A 27,029-nucleotide genomic window follows, 5' to 3' on the forward strand; every position below is an offset into this window, starting at 1 on the left:
AAAATCTTGGAATAAAACAAGGAATATCTTATGTTCTCAGGTGACTCACTCACATCATGTGATCAATTTCTGAGACTCTGTGCTTGTGGATATTTCATTTTACCATTTTCTGCTGTGAAAATGGCAGAAAGCCACTTGAGAGATGCAGCATAAAGCTGCTGGCTCCAGTGGCCCGTCTCTCTGTGAGGGCAGATGAAACACAAATGCAGAATTTTTGTGTTTCAGAATGACCTGCAAACTTTTCGAAAACACAAAACACAAATGTGTTTGGAAAGCGTTTGACACATTCGCAACATTTGAAATTCATTTACTGTAGATTTGTGCGCACACAGCCTCACAATCTGCAGCAGCCTCCGGCAGCAGGCCAGCCTGCTCCATGCGGAGTTAAATGGCCCATATATTCACTCTCTGTCTCCATGTGGGGGCTAATAAGGCCTTTCCTTTTTCAAGAGTCTAAATAGCCACACAGAGGCACAACAACAAAGAAAGGCCTAATGGCCTCCAATTTCCCGCATTAGTGCCCATTTAATGGCTGACCTGCCCTCTCGTTAGGCTGCGCAGCATGGGAGCACTTCTCAGCCTCGGTGCGTGCACACACACACACACACACACATACAGTGTACTTCAGCCCTCCACAGGCACACTGCCTTGGGCCCCTGCAACACTTCCACCCCACGCTGAGACCGCATAATAGGCCAGTTTGTAAAAGGGCTGGCCTGTGATCAGTGGTGCATCCATTTGCTGAGTAATCAAGGGTCTTTTGTCTGAGTGGTGTGTATAGAGCAGTGGGTGTGTGTGTGTGAGAAGGTGTGCATGCGTGTGCTTGTGAAAAATTGTGCACTTGTGTGTGCGTGTGTGAGAGAGAGAGAGAGACAGTTTCTCTCTGCCCATCTGTCTTTATTTGTGAGCCCATCGCTCTTAAAGTGTGTGTGTGTCCGCGTGAGTGTTTGCGTGAGTAATTCCGAGATAAAGTGGCGCTGCCTGGAAAAGATCTCCTCCAATTCATGTCTATGGGAAAAAAAACAGCTGACATACAGTGCTGAAATAAAGGGAGCCCAGCTAGAGCCACGGAGGGGCTGACGAGAGTGCGTTGTGTGTATGTCAGCTATGCCATAAAAATGCCATGGGTGGAGGATGACATTGGCAGGTCCTATTCAGGGCTATAGCGGTGAAAGGATCTTTAGGGTGAATAAAGATTCCTTAGGCCTGTCAGGTCCCCCATAGCTCCCCGCTGAACAATACCCACTAAGAGCAGCTGTCTTAATAGCGTGAGGGACTGACAGCTTTAGGAGCGATGCGATGCTCTGAGCAGCATCTGCGCAAACTTTCCAAACAACGCTCCGCTGTGTGATGAAATAATACACGCTAACAGGATGGTGTAGTGTTTGCCAGAAAGATTAGACAGTGAATGCAGCCTGTACGTTTCTATTACACATAAATCTTTAAGGAACCTGACCTGACAGCGCTGGCAGAGCTGTATCACCTCGATATTCACGAACTTCATGTGTGAACGGATGTAGTGGCACGAAAGCAAAAGATTTTTCCTGAGCGTGATGCTGATTGGAACTAACTGGATTTACAGTTCCCGTAGCAGAAAGACCAAAAATCTCTGCTTTTACTTATGAGAGCGGTTTGGTTTTTACTGAAGGGCTAGGAGTGGGAATGCTGTATAAATGTATTGTGTTTGACTGCTGGAGCAATGTTTCCTTTACAAAAGTAAGGGTGGATTACTGAAACAAGTGGCTGACGTTTCTTCCTGCCATCAGTGTCTGATCTGATAATCACAGTGTGAACTACTTGAGACTTCGCGCCTCCTCCTCCTCCTCAAGTATTAGCTGTAAATCAATTGTGCAATGGTTTGCAACCGCAGTGCAGCACCCTGTCATCAAACTGGCTGTCAAAGCCAACTATAATAACCTTTCTCCACAGTCTTTGCTCTCTATTGTTTTACATCCAGCCATTACCTAACCATGTCTCCTCTGCCTAGAGCCTCACGCATCCACAAACACTGCTCAGGCTTTCACTGAGAGGACCTAACATCGGAAACACTCGAGACAGATCTTCAAATCTTCCCTAAACAAGGGCTCTCCCCGCTCATGTCAAACATCACCTCCAGTCTATTTACCCCGCGAGTTTGGTTTCTAAGGGACTAGAAGATCCATAGTGTTTTGGGTTCACATAACTCCTGGCAGGTCGTCCTGTGCGTTGCTGGCCCCGAGGCTGGCAGGGATGGGCCAGTGCTGTCAGAGCTAGACAATGAGACAGAGCTCACACCGAGCTAACTCACGCTTCTCCATAACTGTGATTCATACTAATCCCATAGCCTCTGCAATTAAGGCAATCACTCTGCTCCAACAATGTTAACTAAAGATTTTAAACCCGGCATATTTGAGCAGAATGCAGTCAGCCAACACTGATTGGCGGCTGTGAGCTGAGAAAATAAACAGTGTTTGAAGATTAGATGATTAGAAGATTAGATGAGTTAATTCGGCCCTTTGGGCAGGAAAAGGCAGAGAGTGTTTCCTCCTTCATGATTCTGAGAAAGACAAAGAAAAGACACTGGATATCTTCATCAGCCATCATAATTGCTCATCTTTATCTCGCTTACTTGCTAGCGTTTTTTGTTTTTTCATACACTTTTCCTACCTTCAGTTTGTGAAAAAGAGTCCTGTGGGAGAGGGCGCTCCCTACCTTGCTTTAGTAAGTGTTTCCATATTGGACTGACTCAGCCTTGAGGGTAAGCAGATGAGTCTTGGATTAGGGATGAGATAGGAATGCTCACTTGGATTTCTTTCTACTGGGTAAATGTTTATGGTTTCCACTCCCTAAAAAAAACGCACGTTGTATCAGCCAATCTGGATACTTTTTTCTCTGAAGTGTCTAAGATATGATGGAAATTATTGACACAAGTATTTCTCTGGAAATTTCTCCCTTTTGGCCACACCCTTTACTGAGACTGAAAGTTCATTCTCGACAAAGCCGTTGACAAAAATATCACCACAGGGTCCACTCAGTAGCCGTTCTGGGGCTTTCAATCCAATTGCTTGCTCTTCATCAGCAGATGAAGCTGCCTAGTTGTCTTGGAAATCTAGATGTTCAAATTTCCATTTTTTTCTGAGCACTTTAAGGACTTCTCATATATGCTGGATCAAAACCTGAGACTAAATGTTTGTTCTAGTCATTTAAAAAAAGGATATACATTTTTTTAAAGTGCTCAGAACAAAAGAAATTCAAATGTCTACACATCAGTTTTACAGTTCTCTAAAAACAAAACCTCCAAATCTCTACAGAAACAATCACCTCAGCGGGCAGTAAATGCTAAACTTAAGCTCTGCTCAACCACACTGTTTTATTGTAGGCTCATTAGCAACCACAGCACCGTGGCCATGCTGAGCAGGTGGGAAACCTTTGACCTTCGCATACACCCCACGCATTCCTTTTAGTAATGGGGACGCAAGTCCCCATTACTAAGTCACCACTCCTCCAAAATGGGCCCTGACCCTCCTCCTCCTTTCCTTTTTCCTCTAGGGAAAACTGGGCCTTCCCTGCTGCAGATGTCGTTAGTGAGTGGTGCTTTGACCATTGAGACAAATTTGTCTATAAAATTTATAAGTCATGAAAACAGCCAGAGGAGCAGAGGGGACAGCAGAGGGGCTGAATCATCTGAAACACAAGTTGATCTAGTGACAAAGGGGAACGGAGGAGTGGTGAGATGGAACGGAAAAGAAATAAATCTCAACTAGACAGTCTTTTTTTAAAAAAGACTCTTCCTCCTGCTCTCCATCCCTCTGTGTCCGTCCCTCCCGGTGGAACTCACAATGAATTGAAGATCCACTACCTGACCTTTTGTGGCTCTTTTACAACCTGTCAATTACTTTTAACACTGTCAGGGGGCGGGTTTGGCTGAAGGCCAGACAGCAATAAAAAAAAAAAAAAAAATCATCTCAACATCCCTGTCTGATTACTGTGACTACAGGAGTTCATTGTGGAAAAGGCAGTTACTGTGTGAGTGTGCAGTGGCGGCTTTACATGCGCTTGCTTGTGCATCACTTTGCAGGCTTTCTCCAAACTGTCCTGATGAATGACAGTCTTCCAATCGTAACACAAAGGGCTTTTAACACACACAAGCTGGCTGAAATCAGAAACGGACCTACTCACAGACAAATGAAAACCAGAGGATGAATTTGAATCTAAAAACTACTGGCGAGCATTCAGTACTCCAGTAGAGGGGCAAAATGTATTGTACAGCTCCTAGGGTGGAGTTTACCAATGTAAAAGAACAACAAGCTGTCTATGCATAGATAAAAGTTCCTGTGCACTTTAGGAGCAGTGCATGATTGCCCAGCTACAGCATACAATATAAGCCAGAATGTAAACAGACTGTGAGGTTGGGTTGTCAAAGTGTGCAATCAGAGAGACATTTTAAGTGTCTCAGCCAAGGTAAATCAGAACCTGGGCTCAATGATCATTGTGGAACATATCACACTTCTTTACCGCATCTGGCCTTAAAGGCGAACTTCATGCAGACAGCAGCGTGAGGGGGAATGATGAGGGAAGTGTAGCTGAAGAGGTCAGTGTGTGTGTGTGTGTGTGTCTGTGTCTGTGTGTGCACTGTACATTTTTGACTTCTTGCCACCAAGTCAAGCACCAAGTCTCCTATTCAGGGGAGGGAGTGAGCAGGAAGCTGCTGGAAGCCGTAAATCTGAAACCCCACAGCACAGCTCCTTCACTTCTGTGACACATTTATTGTCCTCTTTTCGTTTTTCCCCTTTTCTTTACGTTGTCCTCAGTTCTCATCCATTTTTAAAACTGCACAATCTTAAACTTTAACCTGAATTCCTCAACGTCCTGCGCTCTTCTTTTTTTATTTTAAACCCCTCAGTGTGTACCTTTGAGTGTCTGAGGGCAGGGAGAAATCACACCGTTTCTCTCCGCTCATGATCTGGACTTTAAAGTCCTCTCGGACTACAGTGGATGCTTTGGGTCACAAACGGAGTGTGAAGCCAGCAGCAGGCATCGCTTCTAACACAGCTCAGGCGTTTTTCTTGGAATACGCAGCAGAGAGTGGAGCTGCATGTGGAGAGATGAGCTCACAAAGAAATAGATTTTGCCAGGCCGTGGAAGTAAAAGCTGAGGTCAAGATACGGACCCAGTGAACATTATTGGACCAGGAGAAGCATGAGTAACAACTGTGAAGGACAGGGAACACCTGTGAGTGACAAGAGAAACTCAATAATTACCTACAGGCTGCAGGATATGATTAATGATGAGTCATTAGCAATGATTGGCAATTTTCTGAACTGATCATAATCTCTTATGATCTCTCAGACTCGCTCGTGAAGTAATATGAATATGGTTGCCTTATGAAACTGTTGATGAAAGTTGCTGAGGAGCAAAGAGGCCAAATAATGAAACACATTTCAAAGAGAAGGAGAGGATCAAAAGGATCGAAATGTGGCAAGAGTATGTGCATGCATATGCATCACTTTTATGGAACATGTTGTCTTTGGGCTCTGAAAAGAAGTCCGTTCTGTATTTCAGACTCAGCTCCATCCAACACCATCAGGAATATGATGCTGCAGATGCAAATCAAAAATATTCAGTGTTAGTTTCCAGAGCACCTCACAGTCTCACAGTCATTTCAGATCCTACAGCTCAGTCAGTTGATCTTTTATAACAGTACACAGTCCCAGTGCCCTTAAATGAGTAAATCACTAATCACTTTTACAGTGATGGTATGATGGCAGTTCACTATGATCCTTGGTTGTGTGTATAGTTTAGTTGCAACAAGACAGACAGGCCTAGAAATAGGCATCGAAAAAGCAGGGTATAATGAGTGAACTCTGGCAGTACACCACAGTGGTCTGCCTTCTTACTGCAACCATAAATATTAAACGGGTGGTATTATTGAATTAATGTTTTATTTTACATGCAGTTCATACAGCATCAAAGATGCTTAATTATTGTTCATTTGAAGTAGAACGGCTAGAGGAGCTGGCTGATCACTCAGTCCATCTGTGGGGACAGATTCATTCCATATCCCTTTAATCTAACGACATACTGTCCATCATTTACTTGAAAAAATAAAATATCACATGTCAATTGCATCACCAAAAAGTACAGCGCATGTAATAAATACATATGGGTCTGTATTTAATATTTAATGCTATGAATTACTGCTGTGAGATTCATGTTGTCGCTTTGTTATTTTGTCATTATTACTTTGACTTTATTTACTACACCATATACACTTCAGATCAACACATTTCACAATCAGCTTCCTTTAAGAATAAGACTCTGCCAATAACTGCATAGTTTTGGCAGGATTCATTATTTGTGTAATAACAAGCCGGGGCTACCATCCTGCAGCAGCTACAGCGGACGGGGTTCAGTGCATTGAGGTGGTATGGCAGCTGGTTTGGTCCATGCAGATTGTTTCTGACACTGATGGAACAGAGATGTTTTTACTGTACTGACTCCAGAACCACATTTACTGCACTCCTCTACTGTGGCACAGTGCCTACTGCTCCGTAAGAATTAGTCCCCTCGTGCACACAAACAAGCATGCACACTGGTACACATACACACTGAGTATATATACACACATTTACATACATCCACTGCTCTAATTGCAATTTTGGAACAGTGGCCTTTTTTTTTTTTTTAAGAGGAAACTGTTTTCTAGCAAAATTCGCAGCACTTCATATCTTCTGTAACCAAATGTGACACTTCTGACTCAGGCAGGAAGGATACAGTTGGGGAAGTGGAGATGGAGGAAAAGAGACCCCTCTGATCCCGAAACCCAAAACCTCATTGTAATTTAGTCATCGGTAGAAGGCAATTAGTGAGGGGAGGACTGGTCTTTGCCAGAGCAAGCAAACGGCTGACACACACTTAGAATAAACTCTGTGTTTCGCAAAGAAAGCACAATTTTGCGGCACTAATAATCTGACAAGAGACAATGGTTGTTATTTTTTCTGATAATGGCAAGTGCAAGTTGAAACTTAGAAAGAACAAAAAAAGAAAGCTTTTTCTTTGTGGAAGGGAAAGTAAACAGAAGGTTAACTACATTTTCTGAATAAAAAGAGGATTTATTGATGTGCCCTTTCACAGAGAAGGTTAAAGGAAAGAGGGAGGACACCTCTTTATTTGTGTCATGTCTTATTTCAAATGAGATGGATGTATCATTCAATGATCTCAATCTTTTAGTTAGTTAATATATTGAAAACTTGGCAGGTTAGGGAAAGATAATGGTTACATGAGTTAGAAATTTATAATGGGACATGAACTCTGGGCTTTTGCATAGAAGTTGTATGCGCCACCAACCCTGTCTCCAAGAACTTACATGTCTACGCAGCTAAACCGTGACAGCAAATACGTTTTGTAAAAAATGTAATCGCTGGTTGGATTACACTTAACACAAATTGTGAGGTGCAGAATCATCTAATATTGACATAATTCCCAGAAATGCTACTGGGCTGGAGGAGGATTTCTAGGAGATTACGCAGATTATCAGTCTGAGTGTGTTGTGTAGAAAGAAGCTGTTTCTTGTGTCAGTCCCAACAGGTTTCCATCCAAATACTACGACCATTGTAAGCTCAGTGACTGATGAACACTGTGCTTTGAGATGAAAGTTGTTTTATAATTTATGTCAGGAATAATATTACCCCCAATGTGTTATTGATTCTGTATATATTCCTTTATATTTGCTCTGGCAGGAGACCGACTCTCAGCTACAGGATGATTACAATGCTCGGAGGGCCAGGAAAATTGACTATAATTATCAAATAGGCCACTTAAACTTAATCTAATGAAAATGACCACTTGGTGCAGTTTTTTTTTTTTTTGGTGGTCTTAACACCTTGCAGCTGATTTATGAAGCAGTGAAAATCCAACAGAAGTCTGTTCTACAACATTTGATATGGATCAACTTGATCAAGCTGTCAAGACTTATCAAATTTCTATGGCTGAACATTTCCAAACAAAAAAAAAGAAAAAAGCCCACAAACATCTCTTTATCCCATCCGCGCACATACTCTCCTGTCAACACAGTCACAACTTGCCTATTTTACTGTAATCTACACTGTTGTGTCTAAAATATGAAATCCTCTGTGTTGGCAAAAGAGGTGTCATTTCCGATGAGGTCACTGGCCGAGGCAGCAACTCAAACACTAGCGACTGTTATTCTTTTCCTTAAATCCCACTCTTCTGTTTCTTTTTTCTCTCTATCTTTGTTTGTGATCGCCTCATTCTTTATTTTCTCACTGACCTTGTTTGTTATTGGGGCTCTGAGTTAATTTCATTTCCATCCCACTGCGGTGGAAACCCCTCACAGAAACCCAACACTGTCTTTCTTTCTAAAAGTGGAAGCTCGATGTTTCTGGATAATGAAATGGTAGCTGTCACGGGAGGCAGGACAAAGGCCACAGGCTTTAAATAAGAACTGCTGAAGCGAGCCTAAATTTGTTCTAAGTACTTGTCTGATAATACAGTTACTAACAATTCTAACAAGACGATCTTGGATTTTAATCTGACAACAGTAATGTAGTATCTTTCAAATGAATTCTTGGTTGATTGTTGGTTAATTTCATATTTTACAGCCTCAAAACTTCACTTACTCAGTTGTTCTGGGGTTTTCAGCCATATCACACATCCTCAGCCGCAGGTGAATGCATTTTTAAGACTGATGGCCCACTCATCACTTAAATTAAACAAGTAAATGGATCTTAAGTGGAGATTGTTTTGTCAACGGCCATGTCAAGTGTGAAGTAGTACTGCAGTGCAAGCAAGTAACAAGAGTGAACTCTGGTAGAAAAATTATAAAATTCTATTGAACCACAAATTACTAAGGGCAGGGTCTGTGTCGGCTACCGTTAATGCTCCCAGACCTCTGACAGACCAGGGGAAGGATACGGCAGAGGAGGAGAGCACTGGGAGCAAGCTGCCTCCTCACAGCTATCACTGGCTGGGCTCCATCCCTCTTTCCATCTACAACCCCCTCCTACCCCAACCTTTCTGTCTTCCTCAGAGACGTTGGGAGATAGGAGAATCATCTCCCATAGGTTATCCCTCATGCTCCACCTCCACTTTCATCTCAGGCCAACAACCTGTCTTGGCAGCACGGGAGAAAATACAAGAAGAAAAATACAACTAAAACAAGGGAGGGGGGGAAAAGTAGAACGTCAAATGTATTTTCCAGGTCTTTTTTTTTATCATCAGATGGACATCTGGATATCTACAGAGACCTGGTATATAATCATTTCAGTATCTGCATGTGTCTCTTGAGGTTAGAGAGCAAGAGACAGAGAGAGAGAGGACGAGAGACTGAGGCCAAGTTTTTCTCCCTGTGTCATACAGGTCCAGGTCTTAGCTTCAGAAAAAAACACAGAGGGGCCCCCTTTTGGAAATGAATTTTCACCACAAACTATCATCTCATAACACAAATATTACCATTAATGACTCAATTTCCTTATAATTTCCTTATCGACCCCCTGTAATTAGGCCCATTTGTTTGCTTTGTCATTCTCTAGTGATATGGGCCTTTTGTTATTAGAAGCAGAGAGAGGGGACTCACACGGGAACCCGATGACTTATTCAGCTAAAGGAGGGGGTCCCCACAGCTGCTGAGGAGCCCCTGCACCACACATACACACATATACACACACACACACACCCCAAATTTCCACTGCATATCCTGCATCCCCAAGATCCAGCAGCAATAGCAGCAGTGGAAGCTATTTAAACAGCATTTACTGGTAGCACGCTGAGTCAAGAGCCTCTCTCTGTCTTTATCTCTCCCCCCCTCTTTTTCTTCCTCTCTTTCCTTTCTCTCTCTATAATGGGCCTTCTACAGAGGAGCTAAACCAGCTGAGGCCAGTGCTTTCTGAGATTTTCACTCTGCACTCAGTTGGACATTGAGCTTAATTAATTGGCTGTATTGTCCCAGAGGGAACAATGCCAGCAAGGGAAAGGGTTAATAAAGAAGAAAAAGTGTTGGGCATGGCTTTATTCTATCAGATGCTCTCTATTTCTCGGGAGAGCATTGTGTGCTCCAGTGTTGGCTGAGGAGAAAGAGAGGCAAAGAAAGAAAGAGAAAGTGTGGACTAGCAGCCCCTCACCCCACTAATGTGTCTTATCTGTGAGAGCTAATGAGTGATGGATTAACCTGGGATCACCCCCCCCCGGCAAATTGAGATGACCCCGCAAACTTTCCCCTGAGTACCCTCCCAGAGGTCTGCATTCCACTTCACACAACCAAACAAATACACCCATAAGTCCCTACTCTGGTGTTAGTCCCTCTCTCTAGAAAAAAAAAAAGTCCCATCATTTTAAATGTAGATGAGACTGCTGAGCACTGTTTCCGATGATCAATGTTTTGAACTATTTTCCGGAAAAAATTTATGTTTCCAGTAGGGAACTGTCAAATACAGAATTTCGTTTGAGCGCCTGCTGATGAGCTTAATTTGGGGTTGTCTTGAAAATCAAATCCATCTAATATTTTTTTCCACCAGCCTGCAAACATGATGCCATTCTGCGAAATCTGATTTCCAACAACAAGCTAAGAACCTGTTGACTTTTTAATTAGAAATCACATCAACCTAAGAGACAGCACTGCTTGCAGAGTATCCTTTCCTAAAGTTTACTGTAAATCTGTCTACTTTGTGCTGACCTCTGCTGACTGAGATCTCTTTGTGCAACTGCGTCAACCTGCTGCCTGCAAATGCAGCTTTATTCACCAGCTTGTTTGATCCAGCAGGCTGCCGTCCACGAGAACAAAGATAAAGACCTGATGTACGACTCTTGGCTGCCTGTATGACTGTCCATAATATATACAGTCACAGGCCCACACACACTCAAACACACACACACACAACTGTGACTTGATGGCATCCATGAAGACCGGGTGCTACAAGCCTCTAGTGACCTGCTGGCTGCCATACACACACAAACACACACACACACACAGTCTGTGCCATGACTTATATGGAAAAGACAAAGACATTGGTGATAAATCACCCTCAGCTATTCAACAACAACACACACACACACCAGGAATTCCAGTGAAGTTTTGTTTTTTTTTTCCTGGCAGCGTGTGACTATGTTTGACGCAAAATGAAACTGTTTGACTCTGCTTGATCTGTCACAGGAGCCTTTTCTGACTGTGTGTGTGTGTGAGAGTGAAAGTAAGACAATGACAGTGTGTATAAGAGATGTAGAAGAAAAAAACAGGGGTAAAAGAACAGATTAACCCATGTGAGTTCAGTTCTATCTAACATCAGTAAAGAGTAACTGTGGGTCTTGCAACTTAATTTGCATCTAGAGTTTAAATATTTACAACTCAATTAACCACTGCAGACACTTTATTCCTCGGAGGCTGGTTCCACCTGGTTGCAGTTCGCTGAGATGACGACAACAGCGTGCTACAGAAACAGCGGGGGCGCTCTGATCTGCACAACAGGCTGCTGTGTAGGGGTGTAACTTCATCCCGCCATTAATCGTCTGTAGCTGCGAGTGTTAAGGACCCCTGCTTTGGGCCCGATGTGCTCACGCTCGTGCTAGGTGGTCCTGTCGGCGAGCAGTGTGACTGTTAGCAGAGAGGTTTTTGCCAGGACTTTCACCTTGAATCAACCGTTTAGCCGCTGTGAGCACAAAAGCCTCCTTCTCTTTCATTTCTCTCTCTCTCTCACACACACACACATAAGTGTGTGTCTGTTTTTCATTGTTGTTGTTGATGCTGTTACGGCCCTATCAGCTACAGGGAGATTCTGGAAGAGTTGTAACAAGCCTTGCCAAGTCTTTCATTTTTAAGTGTGAACAGACTTCGGTGATTGTGGCATAGTGTAACAACACACGCTGCAGCAACTTCAGTGCTTGTTGTGATGTGCTTTGCCTACCTGAAAGTACAAGGTGGAATGAAACATGCAAAGATTTTACTGTTAATCCCATTAATATTGCATTAGCTAACCACTGCAAGACACAGCCAAGGACACAGTGCGGGAGGACGACCTTCTTTTTTTCTCTTAAAATCACTTTCTCTCTTTCTTGCTTCCTCTCTTGCTCTCTCTGTCGTTGCCTCCACATTATATATTTGCTTTGGCTGCAAACACTCACCCTCCTCTTGGTAACCGTGCAGTAACCTGCTGCCACACAGAGGTGCTGAGGTCATCAGCCCCGATCCTCTATACCAGCACTGGCCCCTGCCTCAGGATCAGGTCTCACATACGCACGCACGCACACACACGCACTGTGTTTTCCTACCCTGTTTACTGGTCCCTTTATGACCCCCTGTTAACAAGAGAGACCACACTCTGGTATGTTTATGATAGCAATGACTCAGGATCGTGCTAACAGTGTGTTTCAGACCTGATGACTGCATGAATGAGTGACGCTAGCCTGTGCATAAGCTGGCGGGCTTAGAGGGGAACTCCACCAATTTTACATATCACAGTCTGTTTGTAGGTTTTGATGAGTAGCACTGTACATGTGAGGAAAGTTCTCCAAAGGGAGCTGCATGAAGTCTGATATATCGCCTCAAGTGATGCCACTTGAGTCGTCAGTGTAGATCTGAATACTGAAAGTTTAAATATGTTAAATCTGGGAGTGTGGAGTTGGAAAGAAGAGAGCTTCTGAGACCAGCTCTTTTTTTTTCCTGCTGTGTGGGAAAAAATATGGGAACAAAACTCTGTTTTTCTCAAATAGCTGATTGCAAAAGTGTCCTTTGTGACTTCAGTGTAAGACAATATTTGAGTTTTCCAAATGATTTCTCCGTGGATAAAGCCTTAGCGTGACTGAAATTCTCTTCTGTGTGCAGTAAAGTGAAGCTTTTTTTTTTTTTTTTTGTTTAGCATTTTCACCTCTTCACACAACGGTGAGTAAATCTCTGCTTGTTGCTTATGCACAAATTGAGTCCAGCTGCTTTATCTACAACTTTTTTCACACGTCCCGAAAAAATCTGCAGAAAATCACACAAACCTGACAGTAGCTTAACTACTTTGTCACAACATTTTCTGCTGTTCATTACCAGTAAAATGGGGCAGACTGTGTCCTGCCTGATTAGCCTCTCTCACCCCTGTGCGACGGGGTTTGATCTGCAGTGTAAATGTGGCTGCTTGATACATGCGACAGACAGGCAGGCTGTGATTCATAGAGCTGATGAGTGAGGCACTGGATTGTCTTATGTCTAATGTGTGAACATATGCTGATGTTGTCTGGCGTGGGTTTTAATTACCCCTAATCATCTGGTACCCGCTCAAACCAAACCTTTCCATTACACACAAACACCTCTCTCTCTCTCTCTCTCTCTCTCTCTCTCTCTCACACACACACACACACACACACACACACACACACACACACACTCTCATCCCCACTCATCCCGCAGTTCATGCCAAACCCACAGCACACAGAGATCCTCCCTCGGCTAAGATGAGCTTTCACTGCGGCATCAAGTCACCAATTAATTCATTAACAGATGTCTCCCCAGGCACCGAATAGTTGCTCACATCTTGGACAGAATTACTGTTTACCTAAACACCCACTGGTAGACAACGTAGATCAAGAGACACGATTGCACAATCTGTTTCTCCCCTCGCTCTCTCTCACACACACAATAGAAAGAAATACACTGTATAATGTCAAGGCCTTCTGGCAGAGAAGAAAGACACATTGAAACACACACACACACACACAAATATAAACAGGTAACTGGGAGACGGCAGAGACAGGTATCAACCCAGACTGAGAGCAGCATCTTGTGTCTATCTGCCGCAGAGGGAATTAAAGCACGAGGAGCAACTTGTTGAGTAGTGTGTATGTATACTGTGTGTGTGTAAGTGTGTCCCTTGTGTCCTTCGAACACGTTTTCTGCAACAGCTAGCTGCACTTTTGCAGATGTTTGGGAGCCATCCTAGTCGTGTTTGAACACTGTTTTGGTGAATTTGCAATGCATTTAACTTTTTGCACCTAAGGTAACCAGCTATGATCGAGCTTTCTGCGCCATCAATGTGCACGTCTTCCAGTGAAAATAATGAAACAGCTGTCATCACTGTAAAGAAAGGCCTACCTCATGTCTGAGGTTTGACAACGATTAAGCAGATTGCTGAAAGTCTTTAGTGGACATGTGCAGTGCGCCCAGGTTTGTCTCTTGAGAATATATCTGACAGAGTAAAAACACAGTACGGAACTCTGTGTGTGTGTGTGAGCTACTTCTTTTGGTCCATCTTTTGAGTGAGAGGAGTGCTGTGTTGGAAGGACAGAAAGAAGAGGAAAAGATCTTGGATCATTTGGATCTCATCAGCTGGACCAATTATCACCAGCTGCCGAAAAAGTGATGGAAACATCAGACTGGATGGAAACATTTTAAATGCAAAACACACACACGTAGAGCACGTTTTCACCCACAACTATGCAGCAGCAATAATTCTGATCCGTTAGGAGGGCGATAATAATTATGATGAAGACAATATTCGTTTCTGGCCTGGCTGGACGTTGGGATAAAGCAGCCACAGTCCACGGTGAGTTTAAACACCAGTGAGGGTGACAAGAGGAAGTGAGTGCAGGCCACAAGCCAACAGAGTAACGCAATATGGCTTCCTACCAAACCGTTTCTCAAAAGACAAGAAAAAACATTTCTGGTACGAGCGTGTGCACAGAGACCTGCACACACACACACGTGCACTCAGACACTGGCTAAAAAGGCGGACTCACACTGTGAGCGGGATCTGTGCTGCATTATATGTTGTAGCCAAAGCAATGAAACAAAACCACGGCTGCAGAAATATTCACTTTGCCCAAAGGACGCTGAAAATTTAACAACAGACACACAGGCTGTGAAATTTCAGAACGGATTTTTGTCTTTTCTGACAACTGAACAAATTCCATCACCCTGTGTAGTTTGACCTGAGCTTTTTCAAAGGCAGTAAAATGGACTGTAATGAAAATGATCTTATTTCACAGTTACAGATGTATTGTGGGTTTAGTTTTTAGTTCTATGAATGGTGGCAGTGTTGCTTGTACTTCTCTCTCAGTACCAACGAAGACATTACAATTTTGTGTTTTGCCTGCCTGTCTTATCTGCATATTATCCTCTGCCATTTTTTGATATATAAATGCATTTCCACTCTTCAAAGGCCTGTCAGAATCTATTATCTGTGCAAAAAGTGGAATTCCATGAAAATTGAATTGCTTCTTGAAGAGGCCTCATGACAAGCAACAACTAGCTCCAAAATTCCAGCTCAAAATGGGCTGCTGCCAAATACTGACATTAATAGCTCCAAGATCTCCCATCCTTCAAACGTGCTCGACAGTATCTCTATTATTTGTCACATATATTGCTTCCATTTGATCCAAAATTATTAATTAAATTAATTATATTATAAACAATCTTACACCTGCGATTGTGTGGTATCAGGTTGCAGAGGTGCTCAAAGTAGCTGTTTTACTGAAGTCCTTTGATTCTAGTGATTTTATTGAATCATTATTTTATACAAATACTTTGATATTTTTTGATTCCTTTGGGGTCAACGGTCTGAATTTTTTTTTCTCCCGTAATCCAGGCCTACAAATTATTTTTGTTCCAAAAGGACAGTTCAAGGACTGTTTAATCTATTTTCAGTCCATTCACCAGCGAAACAAAAATAAAAAAATCACACTTGAACATTATTATGTTTTACACAGACGACCCTTTCAGAAGCTCTTTCTCTCACATCACATCCTGTAAGGTTTATGAATAAATAGATTGTGTATCTTTAATAATCAGCAGATGTACAGTTTGTACTGTCGGAGCTCTACCGCTGTGACGGCACTCAACAGCTGTCAATATTGACCAAGGCAAAAAGTTCAAACTGCCAATTCTCTAAATTTCAAATGCAACTACCTTTGAAATACCTGGCATACATTCTCAGCAGCTCACACGCTCCAAGTATTCATGAGACAGCAGGAGCACTGGCTGCATGTGGATATTTCAGCACACACATGCAGACTTGTAGAGTCTCCTGTGATCCCAAAACACGCTGCAGAAAGTCTGTCATTATTACTGCCTTCTCGCTGCGTGTTTGATTGTATCTGCATCTGTTCTAGCTGCCTTTTTTTTTTTTTTAGTGTTTGGTTACAGCAGTGTCAGCTTTGCGTACAGTATGTGCTGGTTCGGTGGCCATGTTTCTGTCTGTTTGAAAGATTATAACAAGTCCCAGAATGTAAAACAGAAGGGTGAGCCAGTCATCTGGACCATGCGCCACTTATTTTTGCAGCGGTTTACAAAATGAGTCATAAACACTGATAAGAGCTCAGGAAAAGAGGCTCTTGAAGTGAGAGAAAGGCCATTCCCCCCCGTTTGAACTTGCGGCTGAAGACCTGAAGAAAACAGTCTGTGTGTGTGTGTGTGTGTGTGTGTGTGTGTGTATACCTACAGGTGTGTGCATGTCAGTAGAAAGAGGTGAGTGCTGACTCAAGAAGTGAAGGTGAGGAATAGTGAGACAGTGCAAAGTACAAAGCTACTCAGTCAGTTTATTCCCAGTTTTGTTTGCTGTGACCGGGACTAACAATGCATCCTGTCGGCTCTTTTGAAGATGAAGGATGCCGGTTTATAAAGGTGCGCAGTGAGCGGCTCAAACATTAACCAGACCTTCAGTCGTGCCTGAAAGGTACCAAACAAATATGGCAGCAAGAAGACATCTGACGAAAGACATGTAGTACATCTCTGTTTCCCAGCCGACTTCCATGCATTTTAAAACTTCTATGTACAAACAAAGATTACATTACAGTTTGTCATTATCAGCCATGTAGACACTTCTAAACACAGAAGCCAAGACAGCAACTATAATCTCAAAGGAAAAATCATAATAAAACATTATAACAGTCATCATTAGACTTTAGATCCATTTATTTTTTCTTGTTGATAGTTTTATGTATCAAAGGTGGTTGGATGGAAACACAGCTTGACAACTTTTGGTTTTTTGTAGACTAGGGGGGCACCTCTATGATTCTGACAACCCTAAAGTACAACATGTCTGATGACCGTGTTGCATTCAGATCTATGTAAGGCATAATTAACATTTCTGTCTTCTCTATGCTGGATTTCTCCTTGTAGGATGGTTGACAGTTGATGCACAGTGGATAGCAACAAGCTTTTTTCTTTTCGATTCTATTCGAGAAACTGAGAAAGGATCCTGAAATCGATTGTTGCTGCTTTCAAACTCCACTTTAGTTGTTCTGGCATTATCTGAGACCTCATTAAGGTTTGGGCAACAATCCACGAAAATAAGAAAAATACACCACCTAACCTCAGAATGAGCACAGCTGCTTTTAAGTGTTTACATATGTTTGCTTGAACGTTTTGTTTCAGTTAATATTCATATATTGTCAAGGCATTCAGAAGACCCTTTTTTTTGTTTTTTGCTGTAGGAATTTTTACCCCTAACATGGAACACACCCACATATCACAAGGCATGAAAACTCCTTAAAATATGTTGTTGTTTTTTTCTATACAAGTGGTTGTGGCTTTAAAACTCAATTATTTTAATGGGTATCAAATCAGCCGTGTCAACTTTTCTGCACTGCATGTTTGCGCCTGTCAGTCAGATGCCTCTGAGCGGCACCTGGGAGCATTTTAATGTGCTCTGTGCTTTCTGCTGGGTGGATTGTGCTATAATGAGGCAAAACAAGCAGCAGATCTTTTCAAATCATCCAGCTAATACTGGACTCCTCGTGTAAAAACAGGCATGGAGGAGTAATCGCAGCGAGGCTGGGAAGGATTTTAGTGCGAGCTGAGAGAATCTCTTCCAAGTTACTGATATGTTACAGTATCAGTGAACTCTGAATTTCTAAGTGGGAGAAATGAAGTTTCTTCCTTTCTCAGCAGCTTTTAAATTCCCATTGGCCCTGTAAGAGGCGTCTGGAAAAAAAAAGACAATTGTCAAAATGCTCTGCTGGCCCACAGGCCATGGAAATGTCACTCTAGTGCCCCTTTATTTCCCCATTCGTCTCTCTCGCACATTTTCCTCATCACGCTCCCCCTCTCTCGCTTACGTCCGTCTCTTTTATTTCCACTATTGTCGTCCTGCTCCATCTCCAGCCCCTCCCTCTGTCCCTGCTTCTCTCTGCGGCGCAGTGCCGGTCCTCTCATTCTGCATGCCCTCAAGCTGTCTTTCTAATCTTCCTGAATAATTCAAGACACTTTCTCCTCTTTTTCTTTCACCCAACACGTCCAGTAAACTGCACAAACCTGACACTGGGTAACTGGAAGAATAAAAATTACACTGATGGTTAATTTGCATGGAAAGAACTCTCTTCCTGCAGCCTTTTCTCGTCATACAGTAATTAGGTGAAACAATGTCACCTTCCTCACTTCGTGAGTCGAGTGGAGGAGCTCATCATTTAGCCTGTGAAGAGTGCGGGAGCATTCTGACAGGCCATGGCGCATCCACAATTTCCTCAGAGTTCAACTACAACTACACTCCTCCTACCTTTGCTGCAAACTCAAATTAACACCTCTAAACTGAGACTGAAACAGGTCTCTGTTGTGCCTGTGGTGCTGCCTATTGAACTCATTGCATTAGAAGCTCTTCCTTGGCTGCGGAGAGTCAATAACCCAAATGGATTGAGGTGCGCGCTCAGGAGCATGAGTGTCCCTTAAGATCCAGATGGAAGTAATCAGGAAAGTGCACTTCAAAAGAAAAACAGAGAGAGATCGGAGTGTCTAAATTTGCTTTTTCAATTTTTTTTCTTACTCTTTTTTTTTGGTGGGAAGTGAGGATAAGGCAATATCGGAGGAGTCAGTGGAGGCGCACATGGTGCCAGACCTTTTATTGCACACAGAAACACTTCTGTGATAACTACATCCTTGTGAGAGTCCATTGACATTCGCACTGGTGTCATTAAGGTGTGGTGTAAAAACACACTCTCTCTGCTAGGAGTCTGATCGCTAAATTTGTCCCACTGCATGCACTCATCCATCTAACACACACTTCCATTGTTTGCTGTCCTTAACAGGGTGTGATTTCTTCTTCTCTTCGAGATTTGGTGTTTGCTTTAGCTCATTCACACACACACACACACACACACACACACACACACACACACATATTTCCATAACCTATCTGATGTCATGAAAACAAAATACCTTGCTGACAAAATGATGGATGCAGTAAGTGACAAGCTTTTGTGGCTACAGTGTGAGACGTGTTGTATGTGTGCTGGTCCCGTAAAGGATGGACAGCTTCATTAACAGTGCTACATACGTAAAATGTATTCAAGTTCTAAATATAATTGATAATAAACCTAAAGCTGGATAATGTGGAGAGAAAATCAGCCAGCAAGGTTCAAAGGCCTCTGTATTAAACCATCATGCAGACTGTAATTGGTAACCTGACAGTAACCAAAATTTAAAGAGTTAAAAAATAACACCTTATGCCTTCATTTCACAATATGACCCTCTCTAGAGTCACACAGAGTAGTATATAGATATTTCCACAAAACTGCTTCTGTTGATTTGACAGCACATTCACAAATGCCACTAAGAAAGTCTCATAGATTGAGAAACAGGCAACACCAGCAAACAAAAACCTTTTAAACAGCTGCTACGTGTCAGAGTGGCTGACATGTGCTGTGACTGTCAAACAATATAGAGTCTCTTTCCCTGCAGACCTGCAGCAAAATGGAAAAAAAAAATAAGGGTTTGAATTGGTTTCTGCAAGATGACTGTCCTTCTGTGATTGTGTGGAGTCACTGAGGTTTTAGTTTCAGTCTCCATTATCAACATCTTTCTGCCTCTCCGTCTGTTTCTCTGGCTGTGTGACGCTGCACACCTCGTCTGCAGGAGCCGCATAAACATCAAATTACCGCAGCTCTTTGTTACTCTGCAGTGTGAAGGGTAACACTTAAAGCTCTTCGATCCAAAAAGTACAATAAAAGAAAAGTTAAATAAAAACAAACAAACGAAAAAAATAGAAAATGCAAACAGGGACTCCGGAGGGCAACCGGGCCAAAGAATGGATGGTGAACGCCCTATTTAAAGGTTTCACGAAACTAAAAGCATGTTTTATAGCCTTGTCAGGTTGTGTGAAAATGAAACACCATATGATCTTCAGTCCCAGTCTCACCACAGAATTTACGCTGCATGTCCTACCTCTAATACATCAGCATAATTCAGTAATTTCATTAATCTGCGCAAACGATCTTTCAGTCAGTTCAGACTTGTTTTCTTATCTACATCTCCAATACAGAACTTAAACTGACAGAAACCTGGCCTGTGATTCTGGATTCTGTGTGTGCGTGTGTGTAATCTGCAGTTTCACATACATTATCAGTGCCAGCTTGTAATAAAACAAACTACTGACACTACTGTAACTTTGATCGCTTGGATCACTCAGCAGCTGATGTAACATGCAGGTTCTCAGGCACAAAGCTCAGCAGCACAGATATGATCAGGGATTTTTTTTCCCTATAACACCTGTTTTCTTTTTAGAACTGAAAATACCATATTTTACATATATCTATATTCCTGTCTTCTCAGGCTGTTTTTCATTTCTTCTCTCCTTTGCTTTCTCATTAATCTAAGAGAAAAACATTAGCAATAATTTCAACATCATCCAAATTAAAGGAATGTAGCTTAATTAATGCAATATTGGAATCAAATTGTATATTTCTAATTTAAAACCATTAAAAGATTTTGATAACAATATCTTCAAATATAATGATAAATTGTAATCATTTATAAATGTGTTTATTAATAATAATAATAATAATAATAAATCTATATCTTCATACTTAACCACAGCACCTAACATTTTGATACATCATTTCAGGATTGATTTTGATGTGGGAAATAATTATGTGATAATAAAAAAATAAATAAATAAATAAAAAATCTGTGTTCAATTACCACTGCGGTGGGTTTGTTGCAGGACTCTTCAGATAAATTAAAAGGCATCGCTTTATTGCAGCGGTGAAGTCGAGCTATGAGAAATGTTCGTGTGGATGATTAGGCTCAGTGGTCCCTTTTGAGGTGGTTTAAAAGCCTCCATTATGGCCTGCAACAAGCTAAATGGACTTTCAAATTGCATTTTCATGTTGCATGTGACACAAACCCAGTTTAATGTTGGTGGACGTGTGCCACGATATCAGAAAAAAACATGTGGCTTTGCTCTGGTTTTGTTTAAAGGGAATCTTCGAGTTTGGGTTTAATGAACTGAATCTGTACGATTAGTAGCAGATTAGTCATAAAACCCAACATTATTATTATTTTTTATGATGTCTTTTACATTCAAAAGACCATCAAAGGCATATTTCTGCTTGACCAAATTTTACATCTCACAATGCCTCACCTCTCGTTTTCTTTGAACTATGAAATATTTACACTGACAGTTTGTTTTAAAATTCATAGCAGCCACGACAAATACAATTTATCCGACATGCCAAGAGACAAGCACACCAGGATGGGGGACAGCGGATGGACTTACCGACACACTCGTTGGCCTCCCTGGCTGTGGCTCTCTGCCACGGTCTGTCGTAGTGGAAAGGTTTGCACCTGTCGCACTCCGGCCCGGCGGTGTTGTGCTTGCACTCACACACCAGACTGCCGTCCCGGTCCTTTACGCATCGAGATGCGTGCCCGTTGCATTTGCATCTCCCTCCGACCTGCAGGTCCGACACGGCGTAGAAGTACGAGTCCCGAGCCAGCTCCGAGTCGTCCTCGTTCTCGTCACCGAAAGTGTGCAAACGACTGAAGATGACCTTAATATCAGTGGCTGTGACCCAGTCCTGCAGCACCGGTGAGTTGTCGAAGTCGTGCGCCGAAGGTCTGCCGTCCAGCGTGCTGAAGGCGATGAGCCCACCGGTCAGAGGGTACATGTCTGTGTGGGAGTCCGTGCAGACGGCCTCCTGCTCGTTCTGCTTCGTGATAACGGCCCTGTTAGGCTTGTTATACATCTTCCTGCACTGGGTCGAGTAAAACTGAAAGGGTACCCAAGTTTTACCGTAATCCATGGACTTGTAAATAGCCATGGATTCGGGTCGGGGCGAGCAGAACTGCAGGCTCACGTAAGTGACCTCAAACTTCTTGCCGAGGGACAGAGTCAGAGTGACATTTTGCGGGTACTGGATGAAGTTCTCGGACTGCCAGCAGGTGAGGTTGTGGGGGTTGTTGAGGTCCGTCAGGTACGCCGGCGGGTGGTACTTCTTGGGGTCCGAGGCATCGCAGGAGTGACAGTTTCTGGTCCTCTCGTCTCCCTTCTCCGCCAGAGTCACCACGCAGTAGCGGCTGGGCGTCTTGCCGCAGGTGCTGGACACCTTCACTTCCTTCCCAAAGGCGGAGTTGACGAAGTCCGGGATGCAGCGGCGCGGGTTGCCGTGCTCGTCGTAGCAGGGGTCCGGCGGAGAAGTCTGCGCCGCGAACAGGCTCATCCCGTAGCCGCCGAGGACGCTCCGGCACGACAGGGACACGGTAAGGAGCACAGTCAGCACAACATCCACAGCCCTTATCATGGTAGATCCCTCGGTCCCCAAGTGTCTCTGCCGCTGGAAAAGACAGGGGAAACAGTGAGCATGTGGGAAGAGAGAGAGAGAGACAGAGAGAGAACGCAAAGTTTGGTGACACAAGAAGATTTAAATCTAGGATGTCTGCAAACATTTTCAAAACAAAAACAGAGGCACTTGTCATTGATGTGAGGAACATTCACGCACACCACGTATGTCAGCTTTTGTTAAATATTCTATAAAGCCCGTTTTACCTGAGAAGATTTAAAAAAAAAAAAAAGATGTCAAAATACCGGCGTTGGAAGACTACTTTTCTGAATCGGGCTCCAATCACAGCTCCTCCTGTTTTGTTGTTTGTTTCTCCAAATCTCCTGAGTAAAAATAGAGGAGCGGCTGGATTTAAGAGTCGCTAGTGTCCTAATAGCAAGTCCCACTCCTCCTGCCGGTCTTTTCACAATATCTCTTCCTCTCTCCCTCTCTCGCTCTCCCTTCCTCTCTCTCTCTCCCTCCCTCTCCCTCTCTCTCTCTCTCTCTCTCGGATCGGATCTCGCTTGGCACAGCTTTAGGTCAGCTCATCTTTGAGGGGTGACACCAGGCGGAACAACGACATCCACTGGTGGCGAATCGGTGAGTGAGACTGACATGAGGAGAGACGCAAATTACTGCAGGAAAGAGAGGGAGAGAGAGGGAGAGAAAAAACAGCTGGAGTAAACACACCACTGGTTTGGCGCTTGCCTCATCCTCATCTGAACCGCACCTGAAACGATCGTGTAGTTTAATCAAACATGCAGCAAAAGATATTAATAGGCATGTTACACTATAAATATAACTATTATAGTAGTTTAACGATGTGAAATATACTGCTTTGAATTACTGTTTAAAGGGGTTGAAGGCATCCTGGCGAATAATAATAATATCCTGACACCGTCACGCCTCAGTAAAGGCTGTAATTTGCTCTGCACTACAATAAAACTAACTATGGGTTTATCAGAAGACAACATTTTATAAAGTGACTTATGTCAATCTCGGGTTTCTTAGAAGCAATAAACGGACTTTATGTAGGAATAATCAAGGAAGTTATCACCCAAATAAATGAAGTAGTTCGTCGTCTAATATATGATGGGATTCCTACACGCTAAAATATCGAAGACAGTAACACTGGACTGTGTAGCACTTTTGTCTCATCTCAATGTGAGGTCGCTTTTAACTGGAAACCGATCCCCATATTTGTGCTGTTAAACTGCAGGGCGGCAGAGCGTCGGTCTCTCAGGAGTCAGCTGGGGTATGAAACGACACCAAAGGCTTTTACTTACATGCAACACCAACAACAGGTCTCGAAAATAAAACATTTGTAGACCAGAATTAACTGCGCTGTTCTGCAGGTTGCATCCCTCCGTCCTGCACAGTTAGTCGTTGCAGCCTTGTGCGGTCTATCCCTGGCACAGCCTACTCCGAGAGACCTGTTGAATGTTGGCAGCAGAGGTTACAGCGCCATCTTGTGTCCATGGAAGGAAACGCCAGCTCGGTCTGTGCAGAGAGTGGTGTCTTCTACTTCTCCCAGGCGGTGGAGGCATAACGCCGTTTATTTAATGAGGATGAAGACGGTTTTGCTTCTGCAGGTCTGAATGGTAGATGCTATACTACACCATAAGAGACGCTGTTCTTTGGGTCAGATATGTTTTTGTTTTTTCAACCAGGGATCTTCTGAGGGATTCTGCCTTTATATTTCAAGAGATAAGTGCTCTTTGTTGGATGTAAGGATTCACATTAGGGCCGAGAGCTGGTCTATAATATGGCCACATATGTACTGTTTTCACACATTTTGTAACTCTCGAAGAAAAATGTCACTCAATCAATGGTGAAATGTTATTTTTCCAAATACTTGTACAAAATGCAGGCACGGAAGCACAAGGTAGGGGCCACATCATGCAAATTATATACTACAAAACATGCTAAATAGCGTCTGGTAAATTTTGTAGGCAAAGCAATAAGGAAGATACAGTCAAATTTGCCTTCACCCTTATACACAACACTTGGTCATCATGTTTTTCAGCCTTTAGGTCAGTATTGTTGTTTGTATTTCTAATTTCAGCTCTTGTTGTCCAGCCATGTCCAGGTATGATGAAGTGTGTTCAGTCCCACAGCTGCTGCTCTGGCTTCACTTCTCTGTTTCAGCATTATCAGCTATTTGCTTTATATCTTCTCTTACATGAGAAGATGAACATTTTATTATAGAGAGATAAACATTTTTTTTTTTTTAAATCTAATCTCCATCAGTGCAGATCTGCTGTGTGGAGATGAGCTGCCTACTTCACCAGTTGGAAACAAGAATAAAACCATTTAGTTGTTTGACAGCTGTTTGTCTTTTGGGGGAAGAAATTGTGCCATATGGCTGAGTCATGGCAGCTGATGTTAATAAATTTGACACTTGCAGCAAATCCCTACAAAACAACTGTTGCTATGGTCCGACACACTACATGTACACATATGTACAGTCTAATTTTGTGAAAGAACATAACTTCCTTTATCTAGAAATCATCTAGAATTAATCATGTTGACTTCTGTAGAACACTTCCATGAGGAAACTCATCAGCTGTTTTTTTCAGACATCAGAGTGAGACATTTCAACAAAAACAGAATGAAGCTAGATAGAGAAGATTGTGCTTGCAGAAATTGTTATGAGACCTGTAGAAAACATCTTTACACAATAAAGCCACATCTTTGCGAATGTTTGGGGGAAAAAAAAGAGCAGTCACGATCAGTGGGATTTAGCCCCTCACTTTTCTCTTGTTGTTTTTCTTTCAGTCTGTCTGAGGCTGTGCTTCTTGATTTTCAATCTGAACAATTAGATGTCATTTTTTTTCTTTGTTCACCTTAGTCTCTACTCTAAATTCAGTCAGTAGCTCACTTTCTTTTTATTCTTCCTCAATTTCCTTGTTTTGTTCAGTCATTAAGCCTGTTTTTACTCACCTGCTCCTTTTTACACAAAGTGCCTGCTGGCATGACAAGCCTTACCATATTCTTCTTCTTCTTCTTCTTCTTAATAATAATAATAATAATAATAACTACATGTTATTTCTGTAACGCTTTTCAAAACAACATTAAAGTACTTTGCATAGTTGAACCAGGATTTAAATATTTCAGCACAGCAGTGAGGCAGTGCTGAAAAGTCATTCAAGTAAAAATAAACACAAAAAAAATAAAATGGAATTTGCATCTGCCCTGCAATTAGAAGTGAAAGGTTCAGGTTGACATATGATGTGTTGTGGAGCACTGAGGGGAGAACAGCAGAGGGGTGACATTTTTGAAACCAGTTTCTGGATGAAGTTTTGGTTTTTAATCCTGCACACCCTGATCATAACCACAAAGTCTGATTGTTTTCATTGTCAGACTTTGTATTTTTATAGTATGGCCTTCACGTTTCTACACAAACAATAATCAAATACAGTAGAATCAACAATAAAAAAATACATTTCTTTGATTGATAAGATTACATTGAATAACATCTTATAATTTACCTTCAACCTTTGTGGAACTGATAAATACATTTTGTCGTTTCAAAAGATTGTTTCCTTTTATGAAAGGACAAGTTCTCAGATGATTACTTATCAACTTCGCCTCCCATCTAAGCTTTAAAGTGTTTAAATCAGTGTAACTCATTCACATCAAGGTACATTGTAAAGTGAGCTTTGAATTCACATGTTTAACTGTTAATGTCCAGTCAAAAACTGTGCAGAGAGACGGGAGCTGAAATGCGGTTAATGTTTACTGTGACTGTTTTGTTAGGCTTGCCACCATATTTCCCTCTCTTCATGAGAAGGGGAATTCACAGTCAGTAGTATATGAAATGTAAATGAGAGGCAAAGTGTGTGTGTGGGGGGGGGGCTAAGTACAGCATTTCCCTTACTGAAAGGGATGTAGAGAGGGCAGAGCAGATGGGGAATACAGATTTCACAAATTTTGTGGAAAATAAACCAGAAAATAAAAAGCATGACTTTACTATTTTCATATTTTGATTCAAACATACATAACTCATTCGTCAGTTTTGCTCATACAATTATTAGCATCAAAGTAAAAGCCATTACACAAAAGTTTGCCATTTACCGTAACACACTGCATATAATTAGTTTTACTTACATTCTCTTTGGACTTTAAATTTGTCTTTTAACTTTAACATAAAAAAATTAGAAGAAAGTCATCGACCCTGTTTGTTCAGTTTACATCACTTAATTTTTGTGTCAAAATCACGGTTATTGTTTATTGTGTTCAAATAAAGAAATGCAGTACTGCTGCAATAATTGTCTCGCGATAGGACAATAACGAACAAAGCCACAGCATCTAAACAAAGACACTTTACTCCCAAATGTGAAAATAGCGTGAAAACAAACACGTCAAACAGATGACTTCCTTTTTAGGGGCCAACATCCCTTCAAAAATCCACATGCAGCCTCTAAAAAACACGCATGCAGAAACACACATGCACGGACACAATCACACTTCCCACCTATACACGCTCTCACACACACCAGCAGCCTCCCTCATTGTGCTCACATGCACCT

At 42.3% G+C, this 27,029-nt stretch overlaps 1 protein-coding gene across 1 annotated transcript in view; it reads right to left on the minus strand.

Annotated features, from left to right (window-relative positions):
* ntn1a (netrin 1a) overlaps positions 1-22,874 on the minus strand; it is a 56,920-nt gene extending 34,046 nt beyond the window's left edge. Inside the window, exons 1-2 of the mRNA XM_041036499.1 lie at positions 22,725-22,874; positions 21,456-22,512 (exon numbers count right to left, since the gene is read on the minus strand). Of these exons, the coding sequence (XP_040892433.1) occupies positions 21,456-22,479 (1,024 nt within the window). The 5' untranslated portion in view covers positions 22,480-22,512; positions 22,725-22,874. The remainder of the gene's footprint in view (positions 1-21,455; positions 22,513-22,724) is intronic.
* Between the last annotated feature and the right edge of the window lie 4,155 nt (positions 22,875-27,029).

This window comes from Toxotes jaculatrix, chromosome 4 (genome assembly GCF_017976425.1).
Source record: "Toxotes jaculatrix isolate fToxJac2 chromosome 4, fToxJac2.pri, whole genome shotgun sequence".
NCBI lineage: Eukaryota > Metazoa > Chordata > Actinopteri > Toxotidae > Toxotes > Toxotes jaculatrix.